Below are 19,348 nucleotides of genomic sequence, written 5' to 3'. Positions count from 1 at the left end.
AATTTTTAAGAAGGACAGGAAAGAAGCTTGGTGATTTTGGGGGAGTTATGCCATATTTTTCCAAACGTTTTTTCTTTCTTTTTTCTTTTATTAATGTTGAGATATTGAATTACATTGTTCGCATGTATATTTTTCTTCTGCGTGTACTGTAACAAAATTGAAAAGTGGATTTGGAGTCTGATTTTATTGTATCCCTTTGTTCAACTTTTCAGAGAACAAAATGGGTATCGACCAAATCCTAATACCGTGGGACAGAACATAAGAGCTTCTACAGCTATGAGCACCAATTCATGTGGAGGTGTTATGAATATGATACCTGGGCAAAATGTACCTCTTCAAAACAGAAACTATGGCATGGGAGATCCTAACATGATGGGGCAGATGAGTGGTGCTAGGTATGGGGGTCCAGGAAATATGGGATCAATGAACTCTGGGCAAGGAATGCAGTCTTTTCCTTACCAAAATAATTATGGATTAAATATCAGCAGTCCACCACATGGCAGCCCAGGCTTGAATGCCAGTCAACCAAATATAATGATATCGCCTAGGAATCGTGGGAGTCCAAAAGTGAATTCACACCAGTTTTCTCCTGTACCAGGTAAAGGTGGCTTTCTAAGTAATATTTCAATATAAGATACCCATTTATCTACAGAGTATTACTTTTTTATTTTTATTTATAACCCAGTCTTTAAAAATATTTACTGTAATGTATTGAAACATAAACCTAGACTGAGTTTACTCAAATTAATTATATCATTATTCTCTTGTGAGAAACCTTGCAAGGAAAACAGTTCTGCATTGTTTTCCTTTTTTCCTGAGACATTTCAAGTATTTATGAACTATAAACTATGAAATAGTTTATTAAAGTATGAACTTTTTTTATAGGTGTACACTCTCCAATGGGACCGGTCAGCAATTCAAGCAGCAACAACTTTTCAAGCAGCTCACTTAGCGCTCTTCAGGCCATTAGTGAGGGAGTTGGAACAACTCTCCTATCCACACTTTCTTCACCAGGTCCTAAACTGGACAGTTCTCCAAATATGAATGTTCCTGCGCAAAGCAAAATGGGAAGTCAGGAGTCAAAAAGCCCTCCTGGCATATTTTGTGAGCAGAATCAAGTGGAGAGCTCTATGTGCCAGTCAAACACCAGGGACTCAAATAGTAATAAAGATAGCAAAGAGGAGAGCCTTGAAGGTGCTGATCAGAGGGGACCAGCTGAAAGCAAAGGACATAAAAAACTTCTTCAATTGCTAACCTGTTCCTCAGAGGAGAGAGGACACTCAACACTTTCAAATTCACCCTTGGATTCCAGCTGCAAAGAATCTTCTAACAATGCTACAAGTCCTTCATCTGGTGTTTCATCTTCTACATCTGGAGGAGTTTCTTCATCAAATATGCAAGAGAAGCATAAGATTTTACATAAGTTGCTACGAAATGGTAATTCTCCAGCCGAAGTAGCAAAAATCACAGCTGAAGCTACTGGTAAAGATCCATTTCATGATACTAACACAGTTTCCTGTGGAGAAGTAGTGAAACAGGAACAAATGAGTCCTAAAAAGAAAGAGAATCATGCTCTGCTTAGATACTTGCTTGATAAGGATGATGGAAAAGAGCCGCTTTTGAAAGACGTTAAACCTAAAATTGAAACTGTGGATACCAAGATGGGACAGTGTTGTAGTTCAGCCATACCTACATCAAGTAATGAAAAGGAGATGAAAATAAAAACAGAACCCACAGAAGAGGTAGAGTATGAGTATTCAAGTGTTAAGCAGAATTTCTGTTAAAAAATTCTTTACTCTTAGTTTCATTCCACAAACTTATTTGATAAGCAGTGTCTTGTTAAAAATTTTGACAGTCCATGGACAAGTAAAACTCCAGAGGGAGTTGTCTTACATTGTTCAGCTTTAGTTCTTAACTCAGTTATATAATAGCAAATTTCTTTGTTTTTAGATTTTACATGGCTAGTTCCAGGTGAGACCAATTCTGAAGAGGCTTCCTGTAGGAGTTATTCTGGAACAACTCTTTTAAGTTATAAGATTTAAAGAACTTAGTGGTTAATATTTTAAAAGTTTGAATATTTTAATAAATATTTTAAAATGATTCCATTAGGCTAAATAAATGAAATGATGAACTAAGCAATTACTGTTTCTTTTTTCCCTGAGTTATCCTTTAAATGGGTTATGTGTATAAGGTTACAGAATAGTTGTTTTTATTCTTCCTAGACAAAAACATACTCTGTGTTTATTTTATTTTGTCCATTTGTTTTTGTTGTTTTAAGTCTTGGAGGCATATGTTTTGAGTCCATACTAGCTTATAAAATCTGTTCTAGAAATTTTGAAACCTAAATTATTTAAAATGTTGTTTTGCAGATAAATGGCAATTTGGTGGATAATTTAGATGCAATTTTGGGTGATCTAAATAGTTCAGATTTTTGCCATAATCCTGTACCTACAAATGGAGTTAGTATGGGGAATAAGCTACCTCTGTGTCAAGGAAATACATTAATAGGTAAGGAATTATTTGCGCACTGATTTTATTTCACAAAATAGTTTATGTTTATAAATCAGTGAAATCAATATAGTAGTTCATTTTTAATGTTAAGTTTTTACCTTTTTTTATGTTATATTGTATTTTCCTGACCCTTATAGAGTTGAAAGTGCACAGAGAAGGAGAAATATTGTATTAATTTAATTTCACACTGGAATATAAGATCTTCTTGAGCATTTTACTATATTTCTTTAATACTTTCTTTAATAATAACTGAATACACATTCAGACAATATTTTTACAGATGATGCATTTACAATTCTATTTTAATTTTTCAATAGGTGTCAGAAGTCCCCTGTCTAGGCAGACCATCCGCCCACCTTTCAACAGAGCCATATCTTTAGATAATCCTATATCGGTGGATTCTGTCTCATCAGTGAGAAATGCCAGTTCATATTCCATGTTACAGAAGCAAAATATGATGGCTGAGAGACCACGAATGATTGAAAGTCAAGAAAATTTTGGAGCCAATATGGGTTTGTTTGTAATTCCCGTCTTTACCTGAATCAGTATTCCAAAATTTTAATAATCTGTATCTGTGTGATCAAAAGATGATTTGCTATCCTTCAACAAACAAGTATTGTAAACAGTAGGTTGGTTTGGTTTGCAAATTTTGAAACTTGAAACCACAAATGATTGACGTGACTGTTCTGTACTTTAGAGCCTAAAATATTTGATGCATAAATGTAGAGTGGATAAAAAAGCGAACAGAAAATCTGAAAGATGGATTCCATATAAGTTCACATGTTACATCCCCACGTTAAAAAGTTTAGCTCTTCTGGTGGAAATTGCTGCATACCTCAAAAAATGCTCCTATACAATAGTTTCTTGACTTTAATATGTTGTGAATACAGTTGGAATCCAGAGGCAGAAAAGCCCTTGTGTAGTCTTTTCCAAATCGGTAAATTTTCAGTAAATTGTAGTTTCCATATATACCAGGATGGAAGAAAATACCTTAATATATACAGTACTTTCAGTTCTGGCCTAGAATTATAATCTGAATATGAGGAGGAGCAGAAATGCCTACTTTAACAAAGTGAATTGTATTCCGTATTTTTCAGTAATGAAAGTAAAATGCTTTAAATATATCAATTCTTCCAGGGTTATGTAACAGAAACGTCTCAGTGAATCAGCATTCAGCAAGTGATTGGAGTCTACAAAATTCAAAACTGAACAGGATGGAGCCTACAGCTTCTGGTTCAATGGCAAGGGCTGGGTCAGACTGCAGTTCTTCTCTTGCTCGGTCTTCCATGGGAGGATCCATGCCTGGCTTGCCCATGAGGTCAAATAGTATGCCTGGCACCAGATCAATGCTCCAACAGGAAATGATCCATATGAGTGAGTTATTACAATTATTATTTACTGAACCCTTAGTATTTCAGATCTTGGGCACAACCTTAAGTCCCACTTTCCCTTCCATATTTTTCCCAGCTATTCATTGGCACTTGCATATTTTTGTACTTTACTCTGGACATTATTACTCATTTCTGTTTGGATCAAACTTTGAGACTTGTTATGATTCATATCTAAATCAATTTCTTCATGAAACATGCTGCCATAATCAATATTGTACTGTCCGTGTTCAAAGGAATATAACTTCAATTATTTATTAGTAACTACGCTGTGTGCACAACTATTAGGCAAGTTGTATTTTGGAGGATTAATTTTCTTATTGAACAACTGCAATGCTCTTGGTCAATCCAAAATGTTAATAAACCTCAAACCTGAATATTTAAAAAAGTAAAAGTGAGGTTTTGACTTTCTTAGGAGAATATCTATGTGTGCACAATTATCTATCAACTATTAGTGTGCAGAATTATTATGCAACTAAATGAAAAATTAAAATTTGCCCATCTCATTCATTTATTTGCATCTGTTAAAGTGAGAATAATAAACAGTTTGAAATATAGAAATAAACTTTTCTAACATTTTTTTAAAAAAAATCAGTGACCATTATAGCCGCACTTGTTTTCAGTAACAGTCATAAGTCTTCCATTCATGGAGTCTCTCAGTTTCTTGATCTTTTGACGATCAGTGTTTTGTGCAGCAGCAACCACAGCCTCCTAGACACTGTTCAGAGAGGTACTGTCTTCCTTCACCATAAATCTCCTGTTTAAGAAGGGCCCACAAGTTTTCAGTAGGGTTTAGGTCAGGTGAGGAAGGGGTTCATGTCATTATTTTTTCATCTTTAAGGCCTTTACTGGCTAGCCATGCTGTGGAGTACTTCGATGCATGCAATGGAGCATTGTCCTGCATAAAAATCATGGTCTTCTTAAAAGATGCAGACGTTTTCCTGTACCACTGCTTGAAGAAAATGTCTTCTAAAAACTGGCAGTAGGTTTGGGAGTTGATTTTGAGTCCATCTTCAGCCCCCAAAGGTCCAACTAGCTCATCTTTAATAATACCAGTTCATACCAGTACCCCACCTCCACCTTGCTGGAATCTGAGTCGAAATGGAGCTCTGTGCCCGTTACTGATCCAGCCATGGGCCCATCCGTCTGATCATCTTATCAGTCCATAAAACCTTTGAAAAATCTGTCTTCAGATATTTCTTGGCCCAGTCTTGCCGTTTCAACTTATGTGTCTTGTTCAATGATGGTCAAGTTTACCTTGGCCATCTCTCTCAGCACTGACACCTTGTACTTCTGGGCACTCCAGGTAGGTTGCAATTCTGAAATATGACAGCACTGGAGGATAATGGGTTCCTGGTAGCTTCATGTTTGATTCTTCTCAGATCTTTGGCAGTTAATGTGCATTTTTTTTCTCAACACGTTTCTTACGACCCTGTTAACAAAACAAAACATTTGGTGGTTCTGTGATTGTGCCCCAATATCTTAGCAATTTCAAGTGTGCTGCATCCCTCTGAAAGACTTTTTACAATGTTTGACTTTTCAGCTCCGTTAAACCTCTTTTTTGGCCCAATTTGCCTGAGGAAAAGAAGCTGCTTAATAATTATGCACCCTTTAATATAGGGTGTTGATCTTCTTAGGCCACACCCTCCCTTATTATACAAATACATATTACCTGATATATGCTTATATCCACTAAGCATTATGCAGCTTGGAAGTGGAAAATATGTATGACCAGTGCTTTTTTTGTAAAAGAAAAAGGTGCCGGAACTCACACATGTCATACAACCCGCCTTGCCTACCCTACAAGGTTCCATCCAAAAAAGGTGCCAGAACTCCGTTCTGAGCGTTCTATGAGAAAAAAAGCCCTGATGACAATGAGATGGTCAAAATACCCACTTGCCTAATAATTGTGCACCCGGTATACTACTATTTTTTAAATATGGTTACATTACTGTTCAAGATTTGTTGCTCCTGCAAATGAAACAACCGTGGATTTTCTTTCTTTCTTTTTTTAGGGACAAATGAGAATAATGTAGGAATGGGAGGGAGTCCTTATGCACATCCAGGACCACCTAACCAGCCAAATGTATGGCCTGACAGCATAGTCTCCATGGAACAAGCACCTCAAGGCTTGCAAGACAGGTAATAATGACTAGTTAGCTGATTATTTTGTTGTTTGGTCACAGTCAAATAAGAAAAATATTTTGGTCAAACCAAAAAGCATCAAATATTGCTTTTATGTTCTGTTAATTTCAAATTTACTTTGACCATAACCACATCTTCTGCATTAGGGGTTGGAATTTGAACCAGCTTATTAAAAGCTGTCTGTGAAGTTTAATTAACATTATTTTGTCATTTACTATAACCGTACTGAGTACGAAAGTAGTACCATTCATTCTTTGGTTTTTGTGGTCTGGGTAGAAAATAGTATGATTTTCTGATGGAAAGTATCCAGTTCCAGTTCATTTTAATTTGCTAATACCTGAGATGCTGGTGTTTAATTGACTGATGCCTGATTGGGTAGTTCATTTCTTCCTTCACCTGCTTGAGCGTTCTCATATTCACACATTTTTAACTTTCCATGTTCCAACTGTAATTCTGCCTTTGCCACTTTGGCTTTTCTTTCCTGTATGATAACATCAACAACTAGATATCTGGAAAGCTGTTGTCTAGCCTCATCATACCCATAATTATAACTTTGAAAGATTCTCAGCTTTTTTTTAAAAAATAATATTTTATTAATTTTCCAATTTTACATCTAAGTATTTAAAAAGCAACGTGGTGGCTGGGTTAATCAATAGTTCAATAACATACAAAAATCTTTAGTACAAATCTCAAGTTACATCAAATATTTACTCTTTTTCCTTTAATATCTACTATCTTGTATTTAAGCTAATACAGTTCTTATATCAACTAAGTAAAAATATCATTATTACATTTATCAGTAATTTTTTAGCTTATACATATCTTAATTACTTTTACATTCAATCTTTAAAGACAATCAATGTCCTGTTATTGATTTTTTCCCAATTTTTAGTTTCCCATCAATATTAAAATTTAACATTTGATATTTATAATTTCCTAGGCTTTAGGTAACCAAAGTTTCCCTTATCTCAATTCATAATAGAATCTAATATTCAAAATACACATCTTATCTATTTGAATATAGTCTTGTTCTATTTTCTAAAAGTTATCTATTTCCCACCATATTAAATAATCTAATTAATAGTACAATATCCTCTTTAATAAATTAAAACCATTATATATATTGTATGGGTTAATCAATAAATAAAACATATTCATATTTTTTTCTTTTGGGTCTAATTTTTAAATATGAAACAAATAGAATCCTTATTTTCAACTAGTTTCCAAATATTTTAAATTTAATGACCAAAATTCCCCTTATCACGACTTCTCTCTTTAACCCTCTAATTAGTAATATGAAATCCCCTCTAATAAATCAGAACCCCAATTTTCTTCAGCCTTATTCTGGCTTTCTTCCTTTGCCAATTAGCCTTCCTTGTCAGTGCTTTTAGATCATCAAATAGATCTCCCTCTATTATTATATATATATTATTTGAAATAAGAGAGACCATTTAGTTGCCATTTTTTTGGAAAGGCTAACGGCATGGCTGGCTCAGGAATTCTAGGAGTTGAAGTCCATGAGTCATAAAAGAGCCAAGGTTGCCTACCCCTGGGCTAGCCCATTTGTATTCATTAAATTGTCTCCCTATTATTCCAATTCCCCATGATTGTCCTGATATGTTTATCTTCCATTCAATCGATTCTTCTTTCTCAAATTTCTTCTGATTTATATAGAAATTCTTGTCCATTTTCAGTGTTGTCACTCCCTTTTCTGGATTTTCCATTAACTGTATTTGTTGGTCAATTGAGTCCTCTGTCTTAGTATTTGATTGTTCCACTTCTTCTGTTATCTTCTGCATTGTTAGTTCTTTGGTTGTAGTCCAAATTTGGGTTTGTGTATCTAAGCCGGGATTTTGTTCTTTTTTATGTTGGGTCTTATTTTGTCAGAAGCTGAAAGAATGGTTTCATGTATTGCTTTCAACATGGAATGGAAAGGATCTTTTCCTGGTCTTCATCAATATTTCCTTAATAATGTGTTAAGTTGAGGACTTTAAAATCAGATGTTAAAAATAATTTTATAACTAGGTATGGGACCTCTATTTCACGTGTTTATAGGTAGTCGTTATAGTAGAAGTTGTTAAGTAAAATTTTGTAGTCCAAGTTATTTCATCATCTCATATAATAACCAATGTTCCTCAAATAAAGAGATAGCAAAACAATTCTCCACATATAACTCTGAAAGTCAGTAAAGGTTTACATTCATAGTTCAAGCAGGCCAGTTATGCTGCCCAGAAGTTCTCTTTACAGCAGAGTTTGAAGGTCGAAAGAGTTTTATCTGAAGTCTCTTTTAAGCATTAACAAGTTGTAATACCAAACTTCGCCACAAGATGTCACTGATGCCGTTTAAAACTTTTTAAATCCCCTGTTTTTATAATAGTTTTTCAAAGTTTATTTCTTTTCTTTTTAGATAAAAATCAGTGTATCCAGTAGAAATAGGTATAAGAAAACTTTTAGGAAAACTTTTTAGTCCCCAAATTTCGAAAGTATATGCATCAAATTAGATTAAAGTTGTTTTTATAATTGCTTTGTTTCCCCTGGGTAGTCGCTGTTCTTAGAGAGTGGGGTAGGAATTCCCTTCCCTCTCTCCTCACAGTGGGAAAAATACTTAGGGCAGCTTTTGCAGGAAAGATATTTAGAGTTTTAAAGAGAAGATCAGATCTCACCCAGTTTCATCCGTGTTGCTTTAAAGGTGCTTGGTAGTAATTTTGACTTCGGCTGTCAGCAGCTAAATGATGAGCCATATTGCTATGGCTGGTCTTTCTCCCGCCGGTTTGGAGAGCTGCCCCGGATCAAGTGGGAGGGTTGCTGCCCTCCTGCGATTAAGCAGGGATCCCCTCCTCGCTCATCACCCCAACAGGGCGACTTTCGACCCTTTCCAGGATCCCCCAGTGTGAAGAAATCGGATGCTGAAGACTGAGTTGGCCTCCATGCGTCCAGAGGCGCCGATGGGAAACCGGAAATCTCAGCTTTTCTTCAGTAGCATATTGTGCCATCTGACCTGAAGGATCCACCATCTGGTCCTATGTGGTTAATCATTTTATCTTGTACTGTATATCCATCTAGTTTTCTTGGTAAAATGGGTTGGGGCCAAGTTATTTCAAGGACTGCTTCTCTCCAGTTACATCTACTTAGTCAGAAGGCCAGATATATTATGTCCTATCAGGGAAATAGATCTAGTAGGAACCAGAAGAAGGTCCTTCTCTGTGGTGGCTCCCTCCTTCTGAAATATCATTCCCTCTGAGATAAGATTAACACACAGCCCCCACGCTGATATTTTTCCAAAGGCTCTGAACACACGGTTCTGTCAGTGGACCTAAAGACCCTAGATTGTCACAGAGCTGATCACGTGGCTGGTATGATTATGCTTGCTGCCACTTCAGGGGTGGGAGTGGAGAGGGTTAGAGGATTTTTATATTGCAGAATTTTAATGTAAGCCTCCTGTATATGAGATAGGAAACCAAATAAATGTCTTTAATAAATAAAATGCAGGAATGGCTTATCTTTGTTTTCTTTCACACACTATGATATTATACATTTGCCACCTTTGCTTTTGTCTCTCTACCAGGATTACTCTCCCCCCCACCCCCCAATGAAACAGCATAGCAGGACTTAGGGCAGCTGGCTAGCTAAAAGAATTAAAAGCATCAAAAAGGAAGGAAATTGTTTGAAAGTATAGGGCAGAGAAGAATATACCATTTTGTTTTGAAGTGTAACACTTAACAATTAAATAAGATGGGATGAGCAAAGCTACATTATGGTTCCATTGGGCTTTGCTGTCCAGCTTCTTTAAGTTCATTTGTTATCCTGAAGGGTGTTATTAGTTTTTTTAAGGGAGTATGTTCAATATGGTTGACCTCAGACAAGTTAACATTAAATCATAAGCACGAAAAAGAATCTGGAATGTGATTCAGTGGGACAACTGGATATGCCAATCTTGCATACATTCACTGTATAATACTTTATGCTTATGTTTGAATCAGTGGGTTGGTTTAGAGAGACCTTTTTTTCAGATTCAGGATGACAAATTCTTATATGTTGGTACCAGTGTCTTTACTGTCTTCATCTTAGATTTTCCCCAAGGACTCTTCAGAATTAATCTTAGCAGAAAAGTTCTTGCTTTCAATATACAAGATCCTGCTCATTTTCAACATTTGTCTTTCCTAGGCAGTTAGTTAGAAATTCCTTGGATGACCTATTATATACTACTCCAAATGTAGATGGGCAAAGTGATGAAAGAGCTCTACTAGATCAACTGCATACATTGTTGAGCAATACTGATGTTACAAGCCTTGAAGAAATTGATAGAGCATTAGGAATTCCAGATCTTGTAAACCAAGTAAGTAAATGATCCTCTTAAATTCTTATTTTTGGGTTAGCTCAGTGGGTTAGGACACTGAGCTTGTTGATCAGAAGGTCGGCAGTTTGGCAGGTCGAATCCCGAGTGCCGCGTAACAGAGTGAGCGCCTGTTACTTGTCCCAGCTTCTGCCAACCTAGCAGTTCGAAAGCATGTAAAAATGCAAGTAGAAAAATAGGGACCACTACGGTGGGAAGGTAACAGCGTTCCGTGCGCCTTTGGCGTGTAGTCATGCCGGCCACATGACCACGGAGACGTCCTCGGACAAGCGCTGGCTCTTCAGCTTTGAAACGGAGATGAGCACCAGACCCTAGTCGGAAACGACTAGCACGCATGTGCAGGGGAACCTTTACCTTTTTTTATAAGGTTGCTAGTGGGGAACATCCTAGTACAGTTCTTTTTCTGCACTATTATAGATATTTCTCTTCTATGAGAATTGTTTTTAGATTGTATACACCTGTTACATCTCACCTTCTCCCCAAACTGAGCATAGTTCAAGTTCAGTTTATTGTTGCTCAGTGGGAAATTGTTTCAGTTCTAAGCATACATTAAAAGGAGAAGGTTAATTAAGCTATTGATAACTAATGATACAAAATACTGCACAAGATACTGTAGTGCCACAACCAAAACCTGCAAAATCGTAGTGAGAAAAAAGCTCCATTTAATAATTTAAAACAAATTCTTTCATCTAAAATTGTTTTGGTTCTTAGTACTTTCTCTATTATTGTACATAATTTTAATTAGGTATGTACATACTTTTTCTATATTAGCAAATGTAACGCTATACCATTTTACTAATCTAAATGAATGATGCCAGATTGCCAAGTGGATGACACATACTGTTAACATAATTTTGAATGGAAGGAGTCAGTGGAGCTAAGGAATGAGGTTTCTAGATTATGTTAGAAGATCACCTAATAATTTTCATAGAAGTGCCAGAAGAGATGTCAAATTATGCCTTTCCTCCAATAGCCATTATCATCTCCAGGTATATTCATTCTCTCTCTTTCTCTTTCTCTCAAACGCAGCATAAAATTATTCTATTGTGCCTGTTAATATACATAATATATTATTGCAGAGAGTGAATTAAGTTCCCTATTCTTTTGAAGGGACAAGCTTTGGAATCCAAACATGAAGCATTTCATGGCCAAGATTCTACAGTCATGATTGATCAGAAGCCTCCAATATATGGCCAACCCTACCATGGGCCAGGAGCAGGAATGCCCAGTGGTTTTAGTGGCAGCATTCAGGGCCAACAGGCAGCCTTTAACTCGATGATGACTCAGATGAACCAGCAGAACAATTTTCCAATGCAAACCATGCATCCCAGAGCAAATGTTATGAGACCGCGAAGCAATACACCAAAGCAGCTCCGTATGCAACTCCAGCAGAGGCTTCAAGGACAGCAGGTAATATGTTCTGAAAAAGTAGGATTGTGCCAAAATGTAACATTTGTGTTGTTTTTCCCCTCAGATTGGAATGTTTAATACCCACAGTAATAATTCAGTCTTCATTGCTGTACTAATCTGCTTGGTTGTTTGTCTGGTGTATTCCTTGCGTATCTGGCTGCTGGAGAGGATGTTGATTGCTGGAAAATTGATGTTGATTCCCAAAATAACAATAAAAAAACTAAGAAAGAAACAAAAGGACCAAATCACATCCTCTCTAACAGCCAACTCCCAGATAAGCAGGAATCAACACCAGATAGACAATCTAGCAGTAAGCAATACCCTAATCAAGGACCTACTAAGGACAAAACCCCATCAAATACTGGCAGGGCAAGCTACTGTATATAAGCAGAGAGCAAACCACCATTCACTAGCAGAGGGTTTGGCAACCTGTCGTAAGTGCAAATGAGGTTGCAAAGAGCCCAGATCACAATCATGAGTCCACGGAGGCACTACAATGGTAACTTTAAGCACCCGTGATAAGTTGCTTCATTCAGCACCATTGTAATTTTGGTTGCTGAACAAAAACAATAATAATTCTAGAACTACTTACATGATACCTTTTTATACAGTTCTTTTACAATGTATTGCTTCCTTTTTCTTAAGTTTTTGAATCAGACTCGTCAAACGCTTGATATAAAAATGGAAAATACCAATCCTGGTGGTGCATCGGTGATGAGACCTGTTCTACCTCCCCAGATGGGATCACAAGTGAGTCATTAAGGATATTGTCTTGGTCAACATGTGTTAGAATCAGACTGTACAAGGGCATCCCATTTCCTGCTTTATTTTGCATTTTTGTTCCTCTCTATCTAATCACATTCCCATATTTTATATTTGGTCATTACCTTTATTTATTTATTTATTTATTTATTTATTTATTTATTTATTTATTTATTTATTTAATTACATTTATATACCGCCCTTTCCCTGAGGACTCTATCAGCTGCTGAAGCTTTAAATAAAAAGTTAAATGTTCTTCAGATTGACCCTGAATCCTAGTGATTACATAGGCATATTTAATTTTTTTGTTTTTAATTTATAACAACACATAAGTGGGATACTACTCGAAGATGATTGGACTTGTCAGTCAATCCTCCAGCCCAGATGATCATCTGTTATTTCATATTATTCTGTCCAGAGTTTGGGCTAGCCTAATACTGCTCTCTTCTGTATAGTGTGATTTTGGCTGCATAAATAGAGCAGGCAGACAGTGAATTTGGAATTATCATGTACTAGATCATGATATGTGTTTTCACCGTAGAATTGATGTACATCTTCCATCAGAGTTAATTTATTAAATAAGTATTATGACAACACATTTAATATTTTAATGGTGAATGGCTTATTCCTTATCCTCTTGTTTTGGTGTTAACAGCAAGGCTTCCTTAATGCTCAGATGGTGGCACAACGCAACAGGGAGTTAATAAGTCATCATATCAGACAGCAAAGAATGGCCATGATGATGCAGCAGCAACAGCAACAACCTCCAGCCTTCAGTCCTCCCCCAAATGTAGCTGCCTCAGGAAACATCGATGGTGCTGTTACAGGCTCTCTGATGGCTCCTGTCCCACCCCAACAGTTTCAGTACTCTCCAAATTATGGTACTCATTTCACTGATTCAGCTTTCTTCCTCTCTCTTCTGGACCCAAATGTTGGCCTAAATGAAGTACCTGTGATCTTAAGGACAAAAGCTGAATATAAATAAATATAAGCAGGAAGGAGTTTGGCAATTTTCAAATGATCTAAAATAGAATTGTCAGAGAGAGGCTTAAGATTAGATGGCATTTATCTTTACATTTAATTCACTTTGCAATTATGTTGATTGTAGGGCTTTGATTTCGGTTACTGCTCATTTATTTCTTAATTGCTCAAAATGATTCTCTTCTGTCAGTGAAATGGTTCAAGAGCATACAAGTATCTTAAATTTGTTGCTTTGGTTTCCTACATTCAAATTATTTCTCCTTCATTCCAACAATTTAAATTTTTCAGAATTAATTCAAATTAGCCAGTCTGATCACATTGACTGATTGATTATGTACCATCAAGTCATTTTTGACTTCTGGCAACCACATAGATATACTAGGTGAATATATGTTCTATATCCATGTTGGCAGCCTGCAAAATTGAAGAAAGTACATAAGTTCGGTTAGTGTCTGAATCCATCAGAGAAGAGGGAGTCTTGACCTTTTAACATTGATACAGAACTAAAGATGCAGTTCTCTTGAGTACTGTGGTTCTTCAAAATGTTGCTTTCTTCTACTATACCACTAGGTTCTTTATTTAGTAAGTATTTGACTAATTCAGATGAAGAGAAATTCTGCATGCTTGAAAACTATTTTCTATAAATTCTGATAAAAGCAAAGGGCAAAACATTCAAATTGCATGTTGTTGCAAGTCTTTTACTTACTAAAGGAATAATACATTGTGGATTAGATACAGCCGACTTAGCAACAGCACAATGAGCAAATATATTTACATGATACATACATACATACATACATACATACATACATACATACATACCAGTAGGAGAACAATGTTGTGTCAGTAGCTAGTTTTATATGATCAAGGATCTGTTAAAAATGAGCGAAACTCAAGACAAATATAGGAAATCCTTTCTAGGGTCCATGTTCTGAACTATATTCAGCATTGATTATTATCAGAGTTCAGTGTTGATTGAACTACATAAAGACATCATAATGCATTCCTTTCTTAAACAAAAGTATATTGAATTAGAAATAATGATCCAACTGTTATCTTATGTCCTTTTCAAGGAATGAGCCAGCAACCTGATCCTGCCTTTAGCAGGGTATCAAGTCCTCCCAATGCCATGATGGCTCAAAGAGTTGGACCTTCACAAAATTCAATATTGCCACATCCCCAGGCTTCACCAATGTACCCATCGCCAGAGATGAAGGGATGGCCTTCAGGAAACATTGCCAGGAGCAGGTGAGAGAAAAATCTTGGCATTTTCAGAATGACAATGACAGCACAAATGCATGTTTTTCAATAACAGGGAAAATAATAGAAAGAAGCCTTTCTTTTGCCTTTTTTCTACTTTTGCCTCAGATTTTAGTTTACCTGTAGCTTGATGTATCAACTGTCAGCAGAACTTTAAAATACAAATAGCTAAAAAAATGGAAACGTTCTGAAAAATGTGCTCCAATTGCTCATTCCTTCCAGTGAGGTTCCACTCATTTCCTTGGGTATAATGCTCTCTGCATGATTGAGAGACTATAGACCATGTGGTCTAATTATTGTAACTTTTTATCTAGATCTTAACCTGAATATGTTACTCTGCTAGATATAAATTAGGTTATTCCTACGTATATTTAAAATAGGTAGAGTGTTGTGTTCAAATAAAAGTTAGAATATTTGATTTTAAAGATGTAGAACTTTTTATATTGCAGACTTTAGATATCTTAAGAAGTATAAGAAAAATCGGAATTAAAATTAATCAGAGTCCCTTGCTATCCATCATCTTTTACTTGCTCACCTTGAATGACCTGTGCCATTTTTAAAGCCACTTCAATATTGATAGTACAGTATTGCTACCATCTCCTATTATGTCTTGTGAAATTGCAATTATATTCAGTAATTTATCTTTTTTTTGTATTGTCTCCCGTAGTTCTTTTCCACAGCAGCAGTTCAGCCACCCAGGGAATCCTGCAAGTTACAATATGATACACATGAACAATAGTGGAGGCCACATGGCCCAAATGAATATTAATACTATGCCTATGTCAGGAATGGCCATGGGTCCTGATCAGGTAAGTGGCATTCAGTTTCTACAGATCACCAGCCCTGATCAGCTCCTTTAAGTACTTTAAGGTAGAAATCTATGGAGATTCTCAGTTATCTAGCTCATGGTTGTCCCAAAGGTGCTTTTTCCAAAAGGCAACTGGACTTTCCTGGTTTTTCTCCTTTAAAAACATTTCGCTTATCATCCAAGAAGCTTCTTCAGTTCAGAACTAAAAAAGTACCTTTGGGGCTACTTTAAGGTAAATATTCTCAATATTTTCAGGTCTGATTCATAAATTAGATATACTTGGTCTGCTTGGTCTTTTTCTTGTATATTTTCTTTTTTCTCACAGATTTTCAATTCTGTTTTATTCCAATAGATTGCCATTAGCTTACTGCAAGATGAAAAATTTGTAATGGGAAAATAATTATCCATTATCATTCTAGGATTGTACTGTATTTTCCGGCGTATAAGACGACCCGGCGTATAAGACGACCCCTGACTTTTGAGAAGATTTTCAAGATTTTTTGTCTTATACGCCGGAAAATACTTACATGCCAGTTGCCAAGTGTCCGACACAAGCCTGATTCAGATTCAGCCCCATCTGATGCAAATGGTGCAAAGCCACGCGCTCTTCCAGGCCAGACTCTGCAAACAGCAAACAGACTCTGCAAACAGCACGCCAGAAGCCGCAACCACCGCGGGAACTCTGAGTCCCCACCTTTCGGCAGCCTGCACGGCCAAGCGCGATTCGGCTTTGAGATAGCATTTGCAGATGGAGCAGCCGCCGCGTCTGGAGCCAAGCCCCGCCCAGGAGACGGTTGGCTAGGTGGGCCCGGAAGATGCGCTAGAGAGCCGGGCTTGGGGCGGCCATGCCGAGGCCGGCTGGCGAGGGCCGCTGCATGGTCTGCGGGCAAGAGGGGCGCCAAGTACCGCTGTTCCGCACTCCGTGACCAGGCAAGCGATTCTTCTGGTCGGCGCGGGTCAGGCAGTGCCTCGGCAGGAGCAAAGGTGCTCCCTTCCTACTGTCTGTTGCGGCCTACGAGCGCGACATTCAGCGGGGCCCCTCTTTGCAGCACGCTGCACGGGCCTCACCCGTCTCCCCATGGACGCGCCTCCCTCGCTATGGGAGCCACCCCCGCCATCCCTGCACGCCACAGATGCAGGCCCACCTCGACTCGTTGTGAGCCTGCCTTCCACGCGTCGGCTGCTTCTTCCGACCGTCCGACGCCGCCATGGAGATCTCCCGGCAGCTGGCCAGCGCACGCACGCGCAGGACAACTCTGCCGGGTCTTGCCCGGTGCCAGCAGGCTCCGCGGTGTCCTTGACCGGGACTGGACCCATCCGGGCTGCAGTGCCTAGACACGGTGTGGGCTGGGAAGTTTGGCGGCGACATGCTGGCTGGGAGGTGGCTTCGGAGCACGTTGCCGGGGACTGCAGATCAGAGAGGTGAATAGTATTTTCTGGCGTATAAGACGACCCAGCGTATAAGATGACCCCCAACTTTTGAGACGATTTTCATGGGTTAAAAAGTCGTCTTATACGCCGGAAAATACGGTAACTCTGGGATTCTGTTCTTGGGAATATAGGAGTTCAAATGTAATTGACATCTCTCCATCAAAATTCATTCTGCAGTGTTCCAAGCATTAATTGCCAGTTAATTTATGTTTACATGCTTAATCTCTAGAATTGCAATATTACTTTCATTATATTCTAGTGTTTGTTTCTCTTATATTTTTCTATTGTCCTTTTCTGCAGAAATATTGCTGACATATCCTGCCAGAATCCCCTAGCAGGCTGATGCCATAGATGTTGGTGAACTGTATTACAGAGAAGTGCACAAAGTATCATGTCAAACATGTAGCCTTATGGAAAAAAACAACACTCCCTTTCCATGAAGATTTCCTAAGTGACTTTATAAGTTATGAAGTTTGGTTGTGATGGATAGAATCAAAATGTCACTGTATAATGTTACAAAAGGGTCAAATATTACTTTGGCATTCTATCTATAGGAACATAGCAACAACATTTGAGTAAGTGCAACCGGCAGATAGTTTGTATACTAATTCTATTCAAAGCCCATAACCACAGGCAGACCAAAGTGCCTGGAGAAATCTTGGTAATAATCTTGAGTTACATAGTAAGAGCCTTTGATAGAATGTAGCTCTTGGCCTTGATGTAACCATGAAACAAAGCACTCAACTGTCATGCTGCTGTTAAAGTTGCTTCCATTTGTTGGAATTTGGATCTGCATATTACAACTCATACACGTCATAGAAACCAAATTGTGCTTTTGATGCCAAAAGGTTTGAGGGAGATACGTATAATTATGACAGAGATCTCCACCCTGATGTGCAGGTTTGTGCACTTTACAAAATGATATATGGAAATGCAATATGGTTAAGAATGATTGGATGGAACCGCTCCCTTTTTAAGATCATTCTAAATTGCAGTTACATACTGTGTTTCTAATCATGGTAATTGAAGCAATAATCACAGTTCCTGAACTTCACATAAAACTCAAAAAGACATTGGAGTTTGAAACAAAACTGTTTGTGAATATGTTTTGTAAATATCTTAAGATGTTGTACGATAAATATATGACTTTTGTAGGTCACTAACTCATTTTTGCAGAGTTTGTGAAGCTATTTAACAGAAGATAATTTCTGTAAACTCAATTTAGTTAAGAGTCGTCCAAATAGGATTTTTTTATTATTATTTAAATGGTTTTGGAGCTGGGTAACTGTAGCCCTTGTTGTCTCTTGGTTTCTGACAATTATTTAGAAAATTATGTACTGGCCTTTTAAGATATTTTGGGCATATTTTAGTGGTCTTAAATTTTTCTCTATACTTTAAGTGTGCACTTTGTTACTTTTTTTTAATAGAGAGCAATTTGATGACAAAAAGGCTCATTATAGCTGTTAACAGTTTGTTGAATTTTTAATATAATCTGCTTTTTCAACAAAAGAGCCTGTGCTCCAGGCCACTTGGCTAACTTTTAAAGAAATTCAGTGTTACTCAGAACATGTTTTTGTGTGTGTTAAATGTCTTCTGTCATCTGGAGGCCAAATCTCTTGTGTAACTTACCCAGAATCTTTTGTGAATGGCAATTAATCAATTATATTACACCTTATTGCAATATGGGCAACAAATAAATTTATTTTTATGCATTACCCTTCATATCATTATCTACAACTTTAAGGCTAGAGATGCCATAGTTTTTCTTTCTCTTTATGAAAGTCTGTGTATTGCCTTTTTTCCAGGAAAATAACTGTAGTGATTCAGAATGAACTATTTCAAAAGGTAGATTAAAATGTCTGAAGCAGTGTAGTGTGTAGTTTCATTATTCCTATTATATTTTCAAATTAGTTCTTCTTGAATATGTAAACTGGTAATTTTGATTGCAGTATTTGATTTGTATTGGAAATTTATTTTAATTTTTGCAGAAGCTTTGCAATTTTATCCTGAGAGATAGAATTTCTTTGCTCCCTCTACTCCAAGACTGCTGTATTGTGAGCACACACTGAACTATGGCCTTTTTATATAGTTCACCCAGTGATTGTATTACATTTTCTTAAAGTTGTCTTTTAAATATTTGAATTTTGATCCAGAGTTATGTGTATTCTGATGTGCATATTTTCCCTGCAAATGACCAGAAGCTTCCTGACCCTTTTACTTTTTCTGAAATATCAGTTAATCTGTAAGTTAATGAATTATATTTAATGTTTAAATTGTACTAGCTTTGAGTAATTAAAG

At 37.1% G+C, this 19,348-nt stretch overlaps 1 protein-coding gene across 9 annotated transcripts in view; it reads left to right on the top strand.

Annotated features, from left to right (window-relative positions):
- Positions 1-18,765, top strand: part of NCOA3 (nuclear receptor coactivator 3) — a 102,755-nt gene extending 83,990 nt beyond the window's left edge. For 4 of the 9 annotated variants that reach the window (XM_083358787.1, XM_083358788.1, XM_083358789.1 and 1 more), the window contains 12 exons: positions 213-598; positions 886-1,742; positions 2,370-2,508; positions 2,829-3,023; positions 3,649-3,885; positions 5,915-6,041; positions 10,209-10,380; positions 11,509-11,808; positions 12,454-12,558; positions 13,226-13,451; positions 14,625-14,799; positions 15,479-18,765. In XM_083358787.1, coding sequence (XP_083214913.1) covers positions 213-598; positions 886-1,742; positions 2,370-2,508; positions 2,829-3,023; positions 3,649-3,885; positions 5,915-6,041; positions 10,209-10,380; positions 11,509-11,808; positions 12,454-12,558; positions 13,226-13,451; positions 14,625-14,799; positions 15,479-15,671 — 3,112 coding nt within the window. In that variant the 3' untranslated portion in view covers positions 15,672-18,765. The remainder of the gene's footprint in view (positions 1-212; positions 599-885; positions 1,743-2,369; positions 2,509-2,828; positions 3,024-3,648; positions 3,886-5,914; positions 6,042-10,208; positions 10,381-11,508; positions 11,809-12,453; positions 12,559-13,225; positions 13,452-14,624; positions 14,800-15,478) is intronic. The other 5 variants (XR_014492020.1, XR_014492021.1, XM_083358793.1 and 2 more) reach the window with 5 other exon arrangements.
- Positions 18,766-19,348: the final 583 nt, after the last annotated feature.

This window comes from Vipera ursinii (genome assembly GCF_947247035.1).
Source record: "Vipera ursinii genome assembly, chromosome: 3".
Lineage (NCBI taxonomy): Eukaryota > Metazoa > Chordata > Lepidosauria > Squamata > Viperidae > Vipera > Vipera ursinii.
Note: the sequence above shows the minus strand (reverse complement) of the source record. Positions and strands in the feature narration are given on the sequence as shown.